General features: G+C 42.8%; 1 protein-coding gene across 16 annotated transcripts in view; it reads right to left on the bottom strand.

The window, feature by feature from the left end:
• Znf536 (zinc finger protein 536) overlaps positions 1 to 17,407 on the bottom strand; it is a 455,136-nt gene that overhangs the window by 85,196 nt on the left and 352,533 nt on the right. Inside the window, exon 8 of one of the 16 annotated variants that reach the window (XM_031386240.1) lies at positions 11,879 to 11,913. The exons of the other annotated variants lie outside the window; for them this stretch is intronic. Coding sequence (XP_031242100.1) covers positions 11,894 to 11,913 — 20 coding nt within the window. The 3' untranslated portion in view covers positions 11,879 to 11,893. Of the gene's footprint in view, positions 1 to 11,878; positions 11,914 to 17,407 lie in introns of those variants that run through there. 16 annotated transcript variants of the gene reach the window in all.

Consider the following 17,407-nt stretch of genomic DNA (forward strand, 5'->3'; position numbering starts at 1 on the left):
TCCAAGAATGCAGTAGATGCCCCCAAACCAGAGATGTCACGAACGCCTTCACATCTCTTCTCAGATACCCCCTTGTGATGCGTAATTTAGAAATGAGGATGATGTACAACTACTGTCAGTGAAACCATAGTTTTTACGATATTCTGCCATCAAGGTTATGAGGAGTTTCTCCCTCTCCTTTCCTCTGCCTGCCCCTCCCTCCATCCTGCTGTGCTGTTCTCTCCTCTCCTTCTTTGATGATGTCAGAGGATGGAATGGTACCAGAGTGAGTTAGATGAAGCAGGATGATTGGTGCTTGCCCGGTGATGTGGACAGTTCAACCACTTGCACTGGCATTCTGCAACTGATAACGAGGATAACTCCCAAGCAACTGATGGGGAGCTAGTACACACTGGATGGATACACTGGGCAAAGGCATGAATCACACTCGAGGGGACAGCTCAGGGTGGACTCTGAGTTACTCAGAATGGCGCACAATGAAAAGCATAGTTTTTTTTCTGGAGTTTTTCATGGAAGATTTTCTTCAAGTCGTGTTTATTTTTATTTTATGTGTGTGGGTGTTTTGCCTGTGTGTACATCTGTGTACAATGTACATGCCTGCTGTATGTGCAGGGCAAAAGAAAATGTCAAATCCCCTAGAGTTGGAATTACAGATTATTTTGAGCTGCCATACCGATGCTGGGAATTGAACTCAGGTCCTTTGGAAGTGCAGCAAGTGCTTTTAGCCACTGAGCCATCTTGCCAGTCCTTATTTGATATTTTGAGCCATAGTTGACTACAGATAACTAAAACAGCAGAAAATAAAACTATAGAAAGTGGAACATGATGGCATAAATATAATATAAATATCAATCCCATGTCATAACTTTGTGCCACATGCCTGGTACCCCTAGGCACCCATTCATTCAATGGACATTTATTGAGCACCTACTGTATTCCAAGAACTGGTCCAGTTGCTAGAGATACAAACTAACAAAGCAAACATTTTCTTTTTCTTCATGAAATTCCTCTTCCTGAAGGAGAAGCGCTAAAGACTAGGAAAGCAGAAATAATAAATCTATCACATATGTGCTAGAAAGTAGGAAATGCCATGAGAGAAGAAAGAGAGAGAGAGTAAAGAGCACAGAGAGTCTCTGAAGAGTTTGTAATGGAAGGTGTCCTATTGATTCCGTGAGCCTCAGCCCTTGCTGTAGTTTCCTGGTGCCTCTGCCTATCTCTTTTCCACAGAGCTCTGTCCTTCCATGGGACAAGCTCCAGATGAAAGGTCATGTACTTTGGTTCCAGCAAAGACTAGATGCTAGCTCCTGTTGGGTTTGTGGTATACTACTCAGTACCAAGAAAGACAAGGGTCCCAGGGCCTTCGGGAGCAGAATCTAATATTGGGATAAAGTCTACAAGTCACTCTTTACTAAAGGTAGATGGAAAATAGAAAGCATCATAAAAGAGGAAACGGTGACATGGGAACTTCACAAAAGGGCATTGGCAACAGCCGGAGGAGTAAGGAGTGGGTGGGAGCTGTGGCCTTCACCAAAGGATATAGTTCCCTCTCCCCATTCCCTCGGGCATGCTAGCAGAGGGGTGGGGCATGCACAATGTGGAGAAGCTGCACCCATGGAATTGTAACAATATGGTTGCCTGGACAAGACATACACAGTGACAACACTGGTTGAACTTCCAATATGGAGGAGGGAAGTTTCACAAGGTCCCACACCTACATGAAGAGCTACAGGGGGTTGATGGCTAAGAGAGAGATACTCAGTCTTCTCCAGGAATGAGGCTCCCAAGAGTTTACCCAGTCCCTGGTGGTCAGTTCTGAATGCATATATGCATACATATGCACACATACACACATATACATATATACATATACACATGCATATATATATATACAAATACACATGCATACACACACACACACACACACACACACACACATATATATATATATATATACATACATATATATATGAAGGGGGACACAATAGGGGAGAGAAAGTTGGTGGAAATGATGTAGATACAGTACTCAATTATATAGTTCTAAAATTGCTTCAAAAGAAAATCAACAGACCATAAATGTTCTACCAAAATAAGGGTGGGGGTATAGAATACCAAACATAGACAGAAACAGATCCTGTAACAACACTCTGCTTACAAATCAGCCCAATGCAAGATCTTTGAGGCAGCAATACTGAAGGAAAAGCAACGATCGAATGTCCAAGTTCAAAGCTCTATTAGACACAGAATGAGTCAAATGGATTGGCTGAGAAGAGGTCTACCAGGCGGGCTTGATAAAGTAAACAAAGTTTAAAAATCAAACACCGAAGCAAGTGACTGAAAGAGCAGAGAGACGAGCTAGACAAAAATCTCTTGGCATGTTCATGTCTCTGAAGAAAGCATTATTTAAAAATAATAATAATAATAACGAAACTCCACAGAGCAATAGCATGCTCCCCAAATAAAGAAATACGATCTTTAGTTGAGAGAGTCTATCAGTCTTGGGAAACCATCAGAGGGTTTAGAGAACTAATGAAAATGTACAAATACATCAGAAGGCTAGAGAGTGCTATTAAAGTATAGTGGTGGCCATGAAACACTACAGCTTCTCAGCTGCCACTGTGCAAACTCAAGCACACACAGATGAAGAAACCTCAGAAGACGTAGCAGGTGCCAGTGCCTGACAAATACAGAAGTAGAGGCTCACAGCCATCCATTGGACTTAGCACAGGGTCCCCAACAAGGAGCTGAAGGGGTTTGCAGCCCCATAGGAGGAAACAACAATATGAACTAACCAGTACCCCCAGAGCTCCCAGGGACTAAACCAACAACCAAAGAATATGCATGGTGGGACTCATGGCTCTAGCTGCATGTGTAGCAGAGGATGGCCTGAATCGGTCATCAATGGGAGGAGAGGTCCTTGGTCCTGTGAAGGCTCTATGCCCCAGTGTAGGGAAAAGCCAGGGCCAGGATTTGGGAGAGGGTGGGTTGGTGAGCAGGGGGTTGGTGGGGGGGGAATAGTCATTTTTTTCAGTGGGGAAACCAGGAAAGAGGAGAACATTTGAAATGTAAATAAAGAAAATATCTAATAAAAAATAAACATCTTCAGTTCACTGTTTAGAAAAAAATGGCAACATGGGATTGTTAGTGTTGACTATCAACTTGTCAGGACCTGGGGACATTTAAGAGACAAGAGTCTGAGTATACTTGTGTGAAGGGTATTTAGATCAGGTTAGTCTCTGGGCAAGCCTGAGAGGAGTTAGGCGAGTTGGATAAAGAGAGCTGGGACTACCCACCCTCAACCTCAGTATGCACAGCATTGCTCCTTGGGCTCCAGTCTGAGACCAGACACACAATGATGGGCTGCCTCTGGGTACCGGCTCTTCCCACCAGGACTTCTCTATTGTGAAGAAGTTAACACACTCACACTGTGAACCAAAGCAACCCTTTCTTGGGAAGTTGCTTTTGTCAGAAAATTTTATCACACCAACAGGAGAAATAACTAAAACAAATGGTAAGAGGAATTTTAACATAAAATAATTAAACTAGAGCTGAGTATGGTTTTCCTATCCATGTAGCTTGGGTCTTGAATGCTCCCCCAAAGACCTCTCTTTAGAAGGCTTGGTCCCCAGGGTGGGCCAATGGAAGGTCTCCATGTCTTTTGAGGTTGTACATTTTGGAGGGTATTAGACTTACACTCTTTATTTTATTTTATTTTTTATTCCTGGCCACGATGAGTGCCATCATATATTCTTGTCACAAGCTCAAAGCAACGGGCCAACTGACCATGAACTGGAGCCTCCAAATCTGTGAGTCAAATAACCTTTTTCTATTCCTAACTGACCTCTTTCTCGTGTTTTGTTACAATGATAGAATATGACTAATACACTTACATATGAAAAGAAAGCTTGCTGAATACATGATCAATGTAATGGATACATATAAGTCATTTTGTGATTAGCCTAAAATAAACCATGTTCATATATATGTAATTCCTTAGGCAAATAAAATAAAAATTAGGTATCTGTATCAGATAAATTTAAATAAAATTAGACTCACTTCACAGTAATAAGTTCAAGCAAACTCAGTGACTGATGTACAGCACCCAAACCTAAAACTGCAGAGCAAAGCACACTCACAAGGGCTCTAGCTTGAGAAAACAGAACTAAGGGGGAGGGTATGGGAACCCGTGCACAATAGGGAAGATGCAGAAGTTCTGTTCTGCTGAAATAGAAAACCAGCATTCCTTCTGAATGCCCAAAGAACACACACACAACTACTGTAATGTGATCGATCAAAAGGGAATCCAGCCTATAACCCTACTCCAGAGAGTTAAATGGTGTGGTCTCTGAGCAGAGTGTATGTGAAGCAGAGTTCCAATCTCTAAATTAAGAAACGAAACACCTGGACATTTAGCGCATTTCAAAGATTCAAGAGTATTCAAGATAAAGCAGAAATTAAAGAGAAATTGCAGAATCCCTAGTTTTTAAAAAAATGTGAATCAAACAGACATAGATATAATCAGCTTTAAAACACAGATTAGAGGCTCAGTGGTTAAGAGTGCTGGTTGCTCCTTCAAAGGAACCCGAACCAAGTCTCACACCCACGCAGAAGTTGGCAACCTTCTTGTAACTCCAGTTCCAGGGCAACCAATGCCCTCTTCTGGCCTCTGTGGGGACTACATCCACACAGTACACAAACATACATTCAGGTAAGACATCCATACACATAGAATTAATAAATGTTGTTTAAAATCTAGATTATTTAATAACAAGTGAAGAAAACATGTAAACCAAGTACTGAGTTCACAGTACAGAGACAGAATAATCAAAGATGAGCTTTTTTTTAATGCTCTTACTGTGTGTGGGGTGGGGGTGGGGGGCAGGGTATAAGTATACAGGCAGAACAAAATAGCCATGTCACTGACCTTCAGCTGGGAGAAATGTTTTGAAGGTGACGCTTGGACATGTCTGAAGAGCACTTTGTTACACAAACCTAGACTTTACTGGACAAGCTTCCCTTCCCCCAGCAAAGAGCTAGCCACTGAAGCTGAGAGATCCTGAGCTGTCTCAATAAACACAAAAGACAACAACATGTACCCACCAAACAAACCTGAGAGAATAAAATGGATAAAACTGTGGATAAAGGTAATACTGTGCAAAGAATGCATTGCAGGGCTGAAGGGATGGCTCAGTGATCTACTCTTGCAGAGGACCCAGGTTCGATTCCCAGTGCCTACATGGTGGGTCACTACTGCTTGCAACTCTAGTCCCAGGGGATCTGACACCCTCTTCTGGCCTTTTGTGCACAGCAGGCATGCATGTAAGCAAAACACCCATAAACATAAAATAAAAAGTTTGAGAGGAGAATGTGTTGTTTAATTGTGGGCAAATAATTTTCAATGAACTAAATGGATACCTTTTGCCAAAAAGAAATTGACTCTGTGTGTGTGTGAGAGAGAAAGGAGGGGGAGGGGGAGAGGAAGGGACAGAGAGAGACAGACAGACAGACAGAGACAAAGACAGAGATACAGAGACAGGGAGACAGAGACAGAGAGAGACACACACACAGAGATTTAAAATTAGCCAATTACCATGAAGAAAAGAGTGAGAGTCACCGATGAGCTAAGTGAAGAATGCATCAAGCCTCCATGTTTCTATGACTCAATTCTATGAATTCTTCCAAGGACACACGATCCAAGCTCTGTTTGACTGCTCAAGATTTTTGAGGAAAAAAATCCCCTAACTACCTTTTGAAGGAGTAACACTGATATCAAAACCTGCCAGAGATGTTTCAAAACCAAGCTTCTAATAGTGGAGCAGTAATGAAATATACCTAGCTAATACTAGAATAAGTTGACAGGTAATAGTACACTCAGCAGAGAAGGGCTGCCCTGGGACTAGTAGTCCAGGTCCAAGTAGTGAGAGGCTGAGGTAGGATGGCCATCTGTTTCAGGACTGCTTGGGCTATAGCCTGAATTCAAGGTCAGATTGGACAATGTATCTGTTGGTTCTGTCTCCAAATTTAAAGAAAAAAGGACATGGAATTAACTCAGAGGTAGAACCCCTGCCTAGATTCTGCACATAAGTGGCTAGAGGTGTGGCTCAGTGTTCAAGCCCCTGCCTAGAATCCCCCAGTGAGAGGCTGGGAGCTTGGCTCAGCGGGGGCTTGCCTAGAATTTCCCTGTAAGGTGCTGGGCATTTGGCTCTGTGGCAGAGCATTTGCCTAACAAGTAGGAGGCCCTAGGTTCAATCTTCACTGAATAAAATACCTTAATCAAGTAGGGTTAATTCTTTAAATAAAAAGTTATTTTAATGTAAGAAAAATCTATTAGTAGAGTGAATTCCTTAAATAAAGAGATTCTTTAACATAAGAACATCTATTAATATGATTCACTATTTTAATATTATGTCAAGGAAAAATATTTGATCATCTCCACAAATTCCATAAGAGGCATTTATAAATTTAAACATGAATCTCTGATTAAAACAAATAAACAATCAGCCGAACAGTCCTCGCAGGGTATTTCTGTCACACACATATGGCCAGATGCTAAGGCGGGAAGGCTGAAATCATGTGCCTTGGAATCAGAGCTGGGACCCGCCACCACCCTCTTACCAAGCATCTTCTGGAATATATTAGTCGCTGCAGTAGAGAAAGAAAAATGGGTTCTAGCTTTGCTTGTAAAAAGGAATACTACTATTGTTATTGTTGTTGTTGTTGTTGTTATTACTATTATTATTATTATCATTTAAAGATCATATGATTTTATCCCAAAATACTTAGGAAAATCAAGGAAATGATAGTAAAATTCAGAGAGTGATTATCAAGTGAATGTCTAAAAACCCACTAGTTAAAACTGCGGTTCTCAACCTTTGGGTCCTGACCCCTTTGAGGGCTGAACAACCTTTTCACAGGATTGCATATCAGATATCCTGCATACCAGATATTTACATTACAATTCATAACTGTAGCCATGTTATGAATTAGAGTTATGAAGTAGCAAGCAAAACAATTTTATGGTTGGAGGTTATCAAGGCATGAGGAACGGTATTAAAGGGTTGCAGGGTTATGCAAACAGCCAATTAGGATGGAGCAATGGAAGAAATATTTGATTTACAGTGTAGAGTTGAGGTGGGGGCTAGAAACAGACAGAATGAATTTAGGGTTACCTTGTTTTTTTGGTGCTTTGATAAATAGCATGATGAAAGCAACCAGAGGAGGTAAAGGATTTATTTCATCTTCCAGTGTATCACTGAGGGAAACCAAGGAGACATTGAGGACCATGGAGGGGTGCTTCTTACTGGCTTTCTCCTCACGGCTTGCTCAGCCTGGTTTCTTATACAACCCAGGACCTCCTGCCTAAGGATGGTACTGCCCACTGTGGGCCAGAACCTCCCTCACACATCAGTCATTAAAGGAGAAGATATCAGACTTGCACACAATTTGAGGGAAATGATTCCCCAGCAGAGGATCTCTCTTCCCTGTGACTCTAGTTTGTGTCAGGTGGCAGGAACCACTGATTGTAAGTGAATGAGTAACAATCGTTCAAAGCCACAGAACGGCACTTTGCCTCTGAGCCACTGCTGTAAACTGTCTCTTTGAAAGTCTGTAAATTTTATCATATTTTCCTTTCCCACCCTCAAAAAATAACTTTGCTAAATGTTTTTCTGAAGAAGTTCATTTTCACCGAGACCAAAGATCATATAGGAATGATAGGAAAGTAGCTGGCTTAGTTCTGAGGAAGGAAGAGAACGGACTTGTGGGAGAGAACGCTGAATTATGTAATCATTAATTTGGCTGGAGCAGGTGCCGAAAGAGCAGACAGGTCAATTCGGTGAAACGGGAAGTGAAAAAGTGTAAGAGATATGAATGCATATGAGAATTAGTGAACAATAAACATGCCCTTTTTAATGAGGGAAAGAATAAAGGATGGGTTAGTAAATGGTGTTTGGGCAGCAGCTAACCACTGCATTGGAAGACGGATCAAAAGAATAAGACTGGAGCTCTAACTCACTCCCCTACATCACAACAAAATCAAGACACTTAAGGATGTACAGAGAAAGGGGGAGGAGGGTGACGGCCAAAGAAGACATGGAGGCTGATAGAAAGCCTGGAAGTGAGCTTGTTACTGAAGCCGCAATATGACAGACGAATCCAAGAACAAAATTCGAACCTCACTACGACAAAAATCTAAACAAAATCAAAAGACATATGACACTCCAGGAAAAATATTTAGAATGGAAGTGACAGAAAAGGGCTAATTTCCTTAATATATAATAAGCCCTTGCAAATCAGTGAGAAAGATATCAATCATGCAACAGAGGGAAAAAAAATAATGGGCAAATGATGTGAAAAGCCACGTCATTCCAGGGAAGGAGCCAGAGATGAGAAACATATGGGGAGACGCTCAATGTCACTCATAATTAAAGACATGCAGCTAAAACAATGGCGAACCTATGAGCCGGGCAAGTGTCTGTCTCTGAGCAGCCCTACGTCTTGGAGATTGTTTTGTCAGCCTCTCTGTCTCTAGCTCTCTGTCCATCTGTCTCTCTCTCTGTGTCTCTCTATCTCTGTCTCTGTCTCAGGCAGATGGCCAGTTTTAAAATGTGTGTGTGTGTGTGTGTGTATGTGTATGTGTGTGAATATTCAATCTGCTTGTGCACAAGGCACTTGTTAAGTAAATTATTATAGATCAACACAAAGAACTAGGGACTCTGCAATTGTGAACAAAATACAAAATATTTACAAGGATGTGTATGATGTCAACATGGAACAAACTGTTACGGCTTAAAGATGGGATTAATTGTCTTTTAAAAGGCTGATGTATTTGTTTGCCAGCTTGCAGGTGGTGGAATCTTTAAGAGGTGGGGCTTAGTGAGGGGGAAGTTAGGTCATGGGCCATTCTTCTGAAGGAGATGCTGGGCTGCAGGGCTCCCTGCTCTCACTCTGTCTGGCATCATGAGGTAAATACTTCCACCATAAATCACAGCCCCTAACAAGTGGAGTGGAGTGACCATAGACAGAAACTCTGAGCGAATATAAACCTTTCTCTCACAAACTTATTTTTTTTCCAGGAATTTTGTCACAACAATGAAAAACTGACCAGTACAAGAACAAAGAATATAACAACATATATGATATGTGTCCATTTGTGTTTTAAAATTAACATATGCATGTTTTATAGAGAAGACACCTGGAAGTATACGTATCAATTTGATGGATTCGGGATGAGAGTTAGTCAAGACTCTCCTTTAAATATGTGTCTTTTCTATAGGTTTAGCTGAGAGCAGGCATACACAGCCCTTCCGGGACACTGAAATATGATGAATGCATACTGAAAAGACACAGAGTTCATTCAGATGTGTTCTAATGGCCAAAAACTAGGACAGACTGAGAAACACCTACTGATGGCAAAGCAAATACATCTTACAGGACAAAGCTAATACCAAGGAGCCCAGTGGTAAGGAAACTGTGTCTGACAGAAGACCCTTTGTAGATAGTTTCCAGCCTAAGAATCAGAGAAATGAGTATTTCCAGAGTTGTGTGATGACTGTTGTGGGCAAGTTCCACCAGTTCAAGGCCGGAGTGGAGAGGGAAGGGGATGGTGTGCACGAGGGGGCATCAATGGATTCAGGATGTTTCCATCATCTCAAAGCTCCTTCTGCAAAACATTTTCCCACCATAAAGGGGGGTGGGGTGGGAAAGAAGCAGTAACTTTTTGCTTGGGATTCATGGGATAGACTGTCTCAACCCAACGAGCAAATGTGACCCCCATCAGGAGAGGCATCCTGGACGATGCCCTGAGGGCTCAGTGCTTCCGAGGTGGTATTCTTCCACAAAACCCATTGCCTCCATCTAACCAGGAGAGCACAGCGGGTAGACAGAGGCTGAGGGGCTTTCTACAAAACAACCGACCCTAATGCCTCTTGGGCGTCAAGGTCACAAAACATGAAGACGGAAGTCCTGCCTTCGGTTGGAGGAAATCTTGGAGATGGAAAGGCAAAATGCAAAGCTACCACACAGGCTGCTGAGTTAGATCCTGGCCCAGAGGAAGAGCATCAGTGTGAGTGGGGGAAATCTAAGCGAGGGCTGAAGATGGATTAATGATATTGTTCCAAAGTTCACTTCTTTGTTTTGATCTTGCAGGGTGGGGGAGACTATGAAGCTGCTTGTATTTGATGGACTCTGAATGAAAGGTAGGAGAGAACTCTGTACTTTTATTGATTTATTTGTAATCTTTTTTTTTTTTTGTAATTTTGCTATGCCTTTGAAATAAAGTTTAGAAAGTAAATTATGGGCTCATGAAAATGACTCAGCCAGTAAACGTGCTTGCCACTGAGCCCCACATAACCTGAGTTCGATTCCCGGGACCAGTGTGGTGGAAAGAAAGAACCAAACCGACTCCTGCAAGCTGTTCTCTGACCTCCATATGTGTACTGTTTGACACACACCATAGCCTTCAAATGTGTGCTGTTTGACACACACCAATGCACAGGCACATGCAAAATAAAAATAATATAATGTAACAAAAGAATTGAAAATATATTGGAAAGAATATATTCTAGAAGTCCATGGGGATGAGTAATTAAGAGACTACCTTAGCTTGGATAGGCCTCCAAGTCATTCAATCAAAATGGAAAGTTGTTACAACTAATCTCATTCCCCATGAGAAGCCCTGGGCCCTCCTAACTAGTACTCCCTGCTTGGAGATCTTCTTTATCCCTAGTTAGTACAGTTATGGTAGTCCTTCAAAAACTAGGCAAAGCCAGACATGGTGGCACACACCTTTAATCCAAGTGCTTGGGAGACTGAGGCAGAAGGAGCTCTTGTGAGTTCCAGGCCAGCCTGGTCTAGGTATTGAGTTCTAGTCTGCATAGTAAGTAACTGTCTGGAAACATAACAAGAAGAAAAAGTTAGGCAAGCTTACTGAGGGTGGGGAGCATTGGGCACACAGCTGGAGTACTCAGATGAAAATGCTTCTAAGCAAGAGTCTAGAGCACACACCAGCCTTTTAGCCTCTCTTCTTGAGGGCTTTTGGAAAGTGGCTCACCTGCTCACAAACTGCCTGTACTAAGTCAATAAAATAAGGAGACTAAAACTCACTCCAAAGATAAAATGAAGCTTGCACAGGAGCCCTGTCAGTAGAGCCACTTGGTTTACGACCTGAAATCCCATTAGGAAGACACAGAAGCCACCTAGGACACAAGACCCTTCCTTGATTCTGCCTGTAAACTCAGGGAGCTGAAATGATCATTCTAGAATGTCCAGGGCCAAGTAACAGGGGAAGATCTGAGCCTAGGAGGTTTGACTCTTAGCTCCCAGGGCGAGCCACTGATTCATGCTTAAAAGATGAAAATGATTTTGAAAACCGAGGCCAAAGGCCACAAGCATATATTTGCTGCAGATTATTGACATGAGTGTGCCATGGACCTAGCCAATCAGAAAGTAATTTTATAAACACTGTTATTAAACAGAAGGGCAATTACTTTAAGTACTGGAAAAATGTCAGGGTCATACACGAATTTTGTGGGTATCACATTTTATTTGACACTCGGTGGATCAATGACTCCAAGAAAATTTATTCAGAAATAATATGAACCATGTCACCAACCTTGAATCTGAGCCTTCCCTGTGTAGAGTGTCCAAATTTAGAGACGAATCACTTTTATTTTATTCTATTTTTTTGTTGTTGTTCTAAGAACCCAGAAAAGCAGTCAATGCTTTTTATATATTAAGGTACAGAAACTGTCCAGGAAAGGGCTCAGGACATCCTCGGTTTGAGGAGCCCACTGTGGTTTGTTGGCATACCGTTACTGTGTTACAGAGTGATGCTCAGTTAAGTTTGAGACTATATTAAGTTGGGTATGACACTCCTTTAGAGACTGGTGGCAAGTTCCTATGGGTGTGACCAGGCACCTGCAAAAGATGCATCCAGAAAGAGTTTCTTAAAAAAGGCAACATGGAAATCTTTTTCCTCCTGTCTTGACAACCGAACTTCAATTTTACTTGTGTTCTTAACAGAAACTAGACTGGAATCCCTCAGCCCACATCAGCTGAGTGGGCTACCTTAATATATGGCGATCTTGAGCAACCCCTTAATGCCTTAATGCCTGCAAAAAGAGGCTACATCGGGACCAGTCAGTCTAGAGGGCTCCTGAGGACTAGGGTCCCTATAGTCCCTAATGCTTCAGCTCTTTCACAGGTGTGGAAGACCAGCTATCAGCCCCTAATGTTTCAGGTCCATCATGGGCATGGAAGTTCAGCCATTAGCCTCCTGGGAGTGCCAGACAGATGGATACAGTGCTGACTGTTGTTTCCTGCCCCATCACAGAGCCAGTCAAAATGACACATGTAACTAAGGTTGAGTTTTCAGATTTAAGTACATTGGGAACATTGCGGGGCTTTGCGGGGTTTGTTTGTTTTGGTGGTCGGATATTGTTGTTATTTTGAATGTTATTGTGTTTTTTTAAAGGTGTTGCAATGCTTTGTTTTTTCCACTCTTTTTGTTTGTCTAGAAGAAAGCTTTTGGACTGGGAGCATGTCTCTGCTTTCCCTTGGGATCAAAGTTTCAAGATCATAGGAAGTTCTCAATAAATGCTGGTGACATGGGTGGATGAATCAGCAGATGAGTAAGTAGATGTATGTATTTATGGACCTGAATATGTATATATAGGTATGTATGTACTGTATTATGTGAATGATAGATGAATAGATGGATGGATGGAATGATGGATGTTTGTATGAATAGTTGGGTGTATGTTATATATGATTATATGATTGTGTGTATGTGTGAATAGATGAAAGGGTGGATAGAAGTGTGAATGGATGTATTCTATTGATGGATAGATGAGTGGATAAATGTATTATATGTGTGTATGGCAGATGTATGCATTGCATGGATAGATGAAATGGTGGATGGATGGGTAGATATATACACATGTGTGTATTCCCACTAGTCAGGAGGCTGATGCAGAAAGACTGAATGTAAGCCCAGGCTGGGCTATTCTTTCTAAAACTGGGAAGAAAAGGGAAGAGGAAGGAAGAAGAGGAGAGGGAAGAAAGGGAGAAAGGAAATGGGAAGGGAAGGGGAAAATAAAAGAAAAATGCACGGCACAGTTGGAGATATTTATATCTAAGCCCAGAAAGAGTGGTTTGGAACTGCTCAGGAAATGCCCAGACTGAATATCCACTAGAAGTGTTTAGTTGAGTCTTGGAGAAACATACACTTGACTGTGCTTGCATTTCGCTGGTGACTTCTAGACCACTCTGATTGCAAATGTAGCCCACCTGGAGTGGCCAAAGACTATTGCTTTAATATTTGGATGCTTCCTTATTTCTTTCTGCAAGCTGAGATGCAGCAGGGTATTATGGTAGACATGTAAAGAGCAGCTGAATAGAAAAAGGGGAGCGGTGATTATACTATTATGGTCTAGAGGAGATTTTTTTCCTGGTTATCTCGTCTATCAAACTGAGCCAGCAGTTTGCAATGCTGCAGTGGGCAAACCCAGAGGAGATGGTACAGGCACAGGCCCTGTCTCTTCAGTCCCCTATGTGCCTCTGCCTGGTGACTCCTGGCTTTGAGGTGAGAGTTGACACTTTTCCCAAGTGACCATCATGGCAGAAGTTTATGCGTGTGACCTATGATAGGACCCTCAGAAACCTACAGCGGCAACTGTGGTGTCAAAGACTACAGATGTCCTAGCTGCTGGGGCGTAGCCCCCCTGAGTCAGAGATGCCTCGCAACCATGAGCACTCTGTCAGTGTGTTCGAGAGCACTCAGATTGCCACTAAGACTCATTCTAGGTCACAGACAGAACGTGGTTGGCCAAACAGATGGTTCCTCAAAAATGCTTCAGGCAGAGATAGTCTGAGCCAACTCATCTGGAATTACAGTGCTGGTTTGTGTTCTGTGGGCACCTGTGCCAGTTCAAACAAGATCAGGCTGTTGAATACACTGCTTTCCTTGGTCCTTCACATCAGAGGATGCACACAAAGACGTCACCTCCCTACCTGCTGAGAATAAGTGACAATTGACTGCTCAGCCATGACCAAGACACATATACTATCCCCTGTAACTTTCAGGGAACATTGGAGAAGAGAAAAAAACTGTGAGAGCCTGGAGCCAGGGGGAAGATCTGTGAAGAGCTACAACATCATCTGGCTAGGGCATAGTCATTGCAACCTCTGTCTCGAAGCAGCTGTGGTTGCCTGTACCAGGCCTGGACAGGACGGATGCAGTCATCAATCAAGCATGGACCATGCAGTGACTGAATTGTACCATTTGAATGTTTGCAAATACTCTTCCAAATGGGTCCACTGAAAATAGCTTTCAGACCAGGATTTGCTGTACATGCCTACAATCCCAGCACTCTGAAGTGAAATGCCAGTTCAAGGCCAGCCTGATCTACACAGCTCACTATGTAGCTCACCCCTATTTCACAAAACAGATCAATAATAACAATAGCAAAATCAATTGTTATGGCTATTTCTCATCTATGAATGCATTATGTAAGTTGATCTGGGAATGGGCACACAAAAGATACTTCATGAGACAAAAGATACTCCATGAGGCACTGTCTGAACTAATTGAAACAGCCTAACATTCGGTATGAATGGCACGGACAGGACTGGCCAAGCAAGGCTCTACAGGCACCAGAATATTAGACATATAGTAGCAATATAACTAAAGGCCAAAGTCAACATTTATACCATTGATTTCTTCTTTTTAAGTGAAAAAGGCAACTTAATGAACTATGTAGTGTTTGATCATTTTATGACTATTATTTCTACTATATGATTTACATATATACAGATTTTTTCCAAGTACATGATTATATTCATTTTTAAGAATTTTTAAAATTTCATCAAAAAGGAGATATGAGAGAAAGCTATCAGTAGGCAAAGGAGATCTTAATTAAAACTAACTGAAAATGATAATAAAAAATGGCTCCACCAAATGTCAATAAAAGACTTCATTTTGAACCAACGAAAACAGACTGTAAAGAAAATGATACATAAATTCAAAGGAAATCTTTAGAGAGCAGGTTATTGCACATTCAGCCACAAAGAAGGTACTGGGGGCTCTGATGAAGAATCTTTCATAAATAACTTTGACACAAATCATTACCCTATGGAGCTGCAAGGGGCAAGGGCTAGCCTGCTCCATGCTATTCAGTGGGCAGCTGAACAGTGCATTCTGCCCTGGACTGTAAGCTGACTGGGCCTGGGCCCAAGATACCCCAAATTCTGACCGGGCCCCCAAGACCTGCAAGCATTCCTTCCAGACACTTTAACATCTTCACTTCCCTTTCCTTCTCTGTCCCAGGCAGTGGCCTCATGCTGGCCACCATCTTCCTGTACATTTCTGGCCCAGTTACCATGGCCATCCTCAGTATTCTGGAGCATAACACTTTACCAGAAGCCTTTTCCTATCTATCCATCTCTGCTTCAACAGAGGCCACCAGGCCGCCTTTGTCTTCTTTTGCCTTTGTCTTCTTTTGGTTATTTTGAGATGAAGTCTTATTAGGCCCTGGTTGGTCTTTAACTTGCTATGTAGCTCAGGTTAGCCTGAACTCTACAATCCTCCTGCCTCAGCCTCCCAAGATTACAGGTGTGAAACACAAGACTTTATTGAAAGCCTTTTTTTTTCCTTCTTTTTTTTTTTTTTTTTCTTTTTTAAATGGAGAAAGAAGCCAGGGCAGGGAGAAGCTAACTGTCTCAAAAAACACATTAGGAAGAACACAGCTGGGCTGGACCCACACTCTATTCACTAAGCCTGACTCCAGCAAACACAGGCATCATTTCATCATGCTCATGTGCATGCCTCCCCAGCTTTTTCCCAAAGAGGAGCCATCCTACTATGAATATGGTCTGTAAAGCCTCAGTCCCTCATCATTGCTTCCTGTGATACTGTAAAATATTTGCATTGATCTTTTACAGACTCCCAACTTCCCCAGATTGTCCTAAGTTAGAAGTGTCTGTGCATGACAGTGTGTTGATCGACAGCTGGCAGCTCCTAGGTACCTTTAAGAAGTTCACTGGTCACCCAAAAGACCAAGTAGGATTAGAAGGCTTGGCACTTTGAACCACAATTCCCAGCCTCTACAGATGGGTGAGGGCAGAGCTGGTTACTGGTTTCTTCCATCTCACCTACATAATAAATTTCCACTAACACCCCCACCCTCCCACACACAAAGAATTTAGAAAGTTTCTTAGGAGCAAATGCATGGCAGGCCCTAGAGAGTAGGGTGCCTGCAGAGGACATGGGAGTCCGGCCTCCCTTCTCCGTGCCTTCACTATAACCATTAGCTCACCCTTCCAAGCATTCTAACATCTACACTTTTTTTTTGTCCCTTCTGTTCCCAACAGTGGCCCCATACTGTTTTCTGTCTCCTGTGCACCTCTGGCCCTGGAGCTTCCTACAATCTGTGAGCCATTCTCAAAAAGTAATAAACAAAAACGCAAGGAGGTGAGCCGAGATTTATAGCTGAGCATCCAAAGTGCAAGTGAAACAATGTGGGACTTTCCAGAAGCCCCTGAGGGACCTAATGCCGCCTTAGGTGGACAGCATCAGAAGTGATGGAACTAGAGGACACAGGTGTCCTCCTATGGACTGGTTAGGGTCACCACACTGTTCCCAGTGACCAGAGAACCCAGGTTCCCTGTTAACTGATCTATAGAAAAACAGAAAAGTCTGGATTTCCCCCTTTGTGTTGTTAGCCCTTTGGGGAGGAATCTTGACTAGAACTCTGCCAGTTGAGATAGCTATTTGGCTGTGGGGTGAATGCAGCCCTGGAGTCCTCATGGGGCTCAGCAGCAGCCCAGGGCCCACTTGACTCCAGCTGGGCTGTCATGAAGACTGGAAGCCTCAGCGTATCTTGGCAGTCGAACCTGCCTAGCACACAAAAGAAGGAAAGGTGGCCCAAACTGCACTTCCAGCTCATTTGGGAGGATTATGACATCAAGGCCACTTTAGATCATGTAGCAAGACCTTTCCTCAAAATAAAAAAAGCTAAAGGGGCTTTTTATCTAGGGAAGAAAGGAGGATGCCTCTCCAAGGCCCCGGGGGACATGTGTTGTCCTAGCTACATCTGCTTTTGTGATTCACCAACAGCTCTGATGTGGCCCTGGTTCAAGATCAGAGATGACAGGCTGCCTATTCCCTGGGTGTCTGCCTTCCCCACTGCCAGCTTTTTCAGTGGCCCACCTCTTCCACCTCCCTAGAGGCCAATGGACTCCACAGAAACACTGTACAGATCCCAGGGGTCTGTTTGAAGCCACTCTGAACTTTCCCTCCTAAACTAGAGAAACAAGGAGAATGGATCACGGAGGTCAGGCATCTGCCAGTGGGTAGACATTTTATTCTACCTGTCTGCAAACATCATGGATGTCAAAAGCGCCCAGCAGCTTT

The sequence above is a fragment of the Mastomys coucha genome, unplaced genomic scaffold (genome assembly GCF_008632895.1).
Source record: "Mastomys coucha isolate ucsf_1 unplaced genomic scaffold, UCSF_Mcou_1 pScaffold21, whole genome shotgun sequence".
In the NCBI taxonomy this organism is placed as follows: domain Eukaryota; kingdom Metazoa; phylum Chordata; class Mammalia; order Rodentia; family Muridae; genus Mastomys; species Mastomys coucha.